The sequence below is a fragment of the Nicotiana tomentosiformis genome, chromosome 6 (assembly GCF_000390325.3).
Source record: "Nicotiana tomentosiformis chromosome 6, ASM39032v3, whole genome shotgun sequence".
NCBI lineage: Eukaryota > Viridiplantae > Streptophyta > Magnoliopsida > Solanales > Solanaceae > Nicotiana > Nicotiana tomentosiformis.
Window position 1 is genome coordinate 95,632,729 of NC_090817.1, and position 3,972 is coordinate 95,636,700.

Sequence of the window (3,972 nt, forward strand, 5' to 3'; positions counted from 1 at the left end):
AAATGAGGGTGAAAGTGAAGAAAATGAACTCGAGCATCTTGTGGCCGTTTCTGAAGCTGAGAAGGAAAAATGGAGACAACCCATCATCGACTACTTAAGCTATGGGATACTTCCAAAAAATCTGAGGAGAATGACTGAAATCCGTCTTCGTGCACCTCGCTTCCTTTACTAAAAAGATACTCTATATAGAAGGTCATTTGAGGGAGTACTCTTGCGATTCTTAGGGGAAGATGAAGCACTCCAAGCTTTGCAAGAAGCACATTCTGGGGTATGTGGGTCACACCAGTCTGGACCAAAGCTCCACTTTCATATAAAAAGGATGAGATATTATTGGCCAACGATGGTAAAAGATTGATTGGACTACGCTCGAAGATGCAAGGCTTGCCAATTCCACACGAATTTTATTCATCAGCCTCCCGAAGTGTTGCACCCGACTATTGCATCCTGGCCATTTGATGCTTGGGGATTGGATGTTGTTGGACCACTGCCAAAGTCCTCTGGTGGGCACCTATATATCTTGGCCGCAACTGACTACTTCTCAAATGGGCTAAAGTTGTGGCTCTTAAGAAAGTAAAGAAGGAAAATGTTGCATGTTTCATCCAAGTAAACATAATCCATCGCTTTGGCATTCCTCGTTACATAATAACGGATAATAGCAAGCCATTTGACAATAAGTTGATGAACAAGATTTGTGATCTCTTTGGCTTCAAGCAACGTAACTCTTCTATGTACAATGATGCCGCCAATGGTCTAGCTGAGGCATTCAACAAGACTCTATGCAACTTATTAAAGAAAGTTGTCTCCAAATTCAAACGAGATTGACATGACTGTATGGAAGAAGCTCTGTGGGCATATAGGACAATTCACCGCACGCCAACAAAAGCGACCCTTTATGCACTCGTTTATGGAGTCAAAGCCGTCTTGCCACTCGAGCGTCAAATACCTTCATTACGATTAGCTATTCAAGAAGGGATCACTGAAGAAGAAAATGCTCAACTTCGATTAGCAGAGTTGCAGGCTCTTGATGAGAAAAGGTTGGAAGCTCAACAGAGTCTTGAATGTTATCAAGCTCGATTGTCTCGTGCCTTCAATAAAACAGTTCGCCCAAGATCCTTTCAAGTAGGAGATCAAGTCCTTGTCGTACGAAGATCCATTACTACTTCCCACAAACCTGTAGGGAAGTTCACTTCAAAATGGGATGGGCCATATGTTGTACAAGAAGCTTACTCAAGTGGGGCTTACAAGCTGGTTGATGCAGATGGCATGAGAATCGTCCCTATCAATCTCAAATTCTTAAAGAAGTATTATCCTTGAAGTTGCAATGCTCCTTGACGCATGAGCCTAAAATGCATGTTCCTACACTCCTGGCCCGCAAGAGTATAAACTATGTACGGCCCAAAAAAAAAGTCCGCTAGGTTAAAAACCTCAAAAGAGGCAGCCTAGGCAAAAGTTAGGACAAAAAAATAAAATAATAATAATAATAAAAAAGAAAACTCACCCATTATGAACTACAGTATGACTTGATCCTCTTCACCGAGGTACGTAGGTAGCTTAGAGGTTCATTCTAAGTTCAGTCACATAAGTTCAAAAGATACATATTGTCCCAACTGTTGTCCAAGCGAAGTATGAAGGAATGTAAAATCAAGCTGAAACACCATCCTCCTATTGAACTTTGGATCTTATTTGATTTAAAGGGGGAAACCCTCCATGGTAAATTGGTATCTTCAATGGGACGATTTTAGGAGGATGCCAAGTATTTGCATTGAAGTTCAGGGATTCACTATATCTTCATGCTCGCCAAATCTTTAAGTCCGCCAATCTTAAAGTTCGCTGCTCTTCTAGTTGAAATATTTAAGCCCTCCAAGTCTTCAAGTTGAAGTCTTCAAGTCCGTTGGTTTTCAAGTTGAAGTCCTCAAATTTACCGGTCTTCAAGTTGAATTGTTTAAGCCCTCAAAGTCTTCCAGTTGAAGTCTCCAAATCTGCTAATTTTTCAAGTTAAAGTTTAAAAGTCAATCACTCTTCAGGTTGAAGCGTCAAAGTCTGCTGAATCTTCAAGTCCATCAAATCTTCAAGTTTGTCGGTCTTCAAGTTGAAGTATGCAAAGTCCGCCAAATCTTTAAAATTCGCAAAATGTTCAAGTCAATGTCGTCAAGTCCACCAAGTCTTCGAGGTGAAATTTTCTAGTCTTCCAATCTTAAGGTGGACATTTAAGTCCCTTTGCATCTTAAGTTGGCATCTTCGTGGGTTTGTACTTAAAAGGAACTATAACTCTCCAATCTTAAGGTGTACATTTAAGTTTCTTTGCACCTTAAGTTAGCCTCTTTATGGATTTATCCATCTATATAGTGATTTGTCAGTCTATATGGTGATACAGATTTGTCCGTCTATTCAGTGATATGGATTTGTTTGTTTAGTCTCATAATTAAAAATTTAAGTTAGAAAAGTTGACTGGATGTGGACTTAGGTGTAAACAACCTCGGATCTAAATTTTTATGATTCTAATAGATTCATATGGTGATTTTGGGCTTAGGAGCGTGTCCGAATATTTTTTGGAGGTGAAATGCCCAAAGTTGAATTTTGAAAAGTTTGACCGGGGGGTTGACTTTTTGATATCGGGGTCGAAATTTGATTCTGAAAATTTTAGTAGGCCGGTTATGTCATTTATGACTTGTGCACAAAATTTGAGGTCAATCGGACGTGATTTGATAGGTTTCGGCATTGTTTATAGAAATAGAAAGTTTCAAAGTTCATTAGGCTTGAATCTATGTGTGATTCGTACTTTTAGTGTTGTTGGATGTGATTTGAAGACTCGACTAAGTTCGTATAATATTTTAGGACTTGTTGGTATATTTGGTTGAGGTCCCGAGGGCCTCGGGTGAGTTTCAGATGGTTAACAGATCAAAAAGTGGACTAAAATGGCTGGTGCAATTTCCTTATGCTGCAAATTTGTAACGACCCGGCTGGTCGTTTTGAGAATTTAAGTATTGTTCGGCGGCATAAGGCCCTGAGTAGCTTCATATTATATGTATTGACTTGCGTGCGTGGTTGTATTCAATTACCGGATGATTCAGAGTGATTTGGGACACTTAGTCCCAAAAATAGAAGCTTAAGCCTTAGGATCTTGACCGTAGTTGGAACTGTGTGAAGACGACTCCGAAATAGAGTTTCATCGGTTCCGTTAGCTCCGTTGGGTGATTTTGGACTTAGGAGCGTGTCCGGACTGTGAATTTGAAGTCTGTAGCTGATTTAGGCTTGAAATGGCAAAAGTCAATTTTTTTGAGATTTTGACCGGAAGTGAACTTTTTGATATCGGGGTTGGAATCTGATTCCGAAAGTTGGAGTAGGTCCGTAATGTTGAATATGACGTGTGTGCAAAATTTAGGGTCAATCGGACGTGGTTTGATAGGTTTCGACATCGGTTATCGAAATTTGAAGTTTCAAGTTCATTAAGTTTGAATAGGAGGGTGATTCATTTTTTTAGAATTGTTTGACGTGTTTTGAGGGCTCGACTAAGTTCGTATGGTGTTTTAGGACTTGTTGGTATATTTGGTTGAGGCCCCGGGGGCCTCGGGTGTGTTTCAGACAAGTTGCAGATGGTTTCCATGGTTGTGAACAGGTTTGAGTTCTGGTGTAATCGCACCTGCGGACCCTGGGCGCAGGTGCGATGGTCGCAGATGCGAAGATGAAGACGCAGGTGCATGAAGGGCTGGGCTTGGTAGTCTCTGCAGATGCGGAAAATAGGTGCGCATCTGCGGCATCGTAGAAGCGGATTCTTGGGCGCAGAGGCGAGCTGGAGCGCAGATGCGGTTTTGGCATGCGCACCTGCGGTTGCGCAGAAGCGGTCGGATGTCCGCAGGTGCGAGGGTGAAGATGGTCAGTGGTCTTCGCATATGCGGTTCTTTTGTCGCAGAAGCGGCTAATTGTGTCGCAGGTGCAGTCATACCTGGGCAGAATCATTTAAGTCGAGGATTT

General features: G+C 41.6%; 1 protein-coding gene across 1 annotated transcript; it reads left to right on the top strand.

Annotated features, from left to right (window-relative positions):
- The first annotated feature begins 831 nt into the window (after positions 1-831).
- On the top strand, positions 832-1,314 carry LOC138894446 (uncharacterized). The gene has a single exon (XM_070179142.1). The coding sequence runs from the start codon at positions 832-834 to the stop codon at positions 1,312-1,314; it is 483 nt and encodes a 160-aa protein (XP_070035243.1).
- Positions 1,315-3,972: the final 2,658 nt, after the last annotated feature.

What these genes read in the sequence shown, in the direction of transcription:
- LOC138894446 (XM_070179142.1), top strand. Translation starts at nt 832, where the DNA reads ATGGAAGAAGCTCTGTGGGCATATAGGACAATTCACCGCACGCCAACA.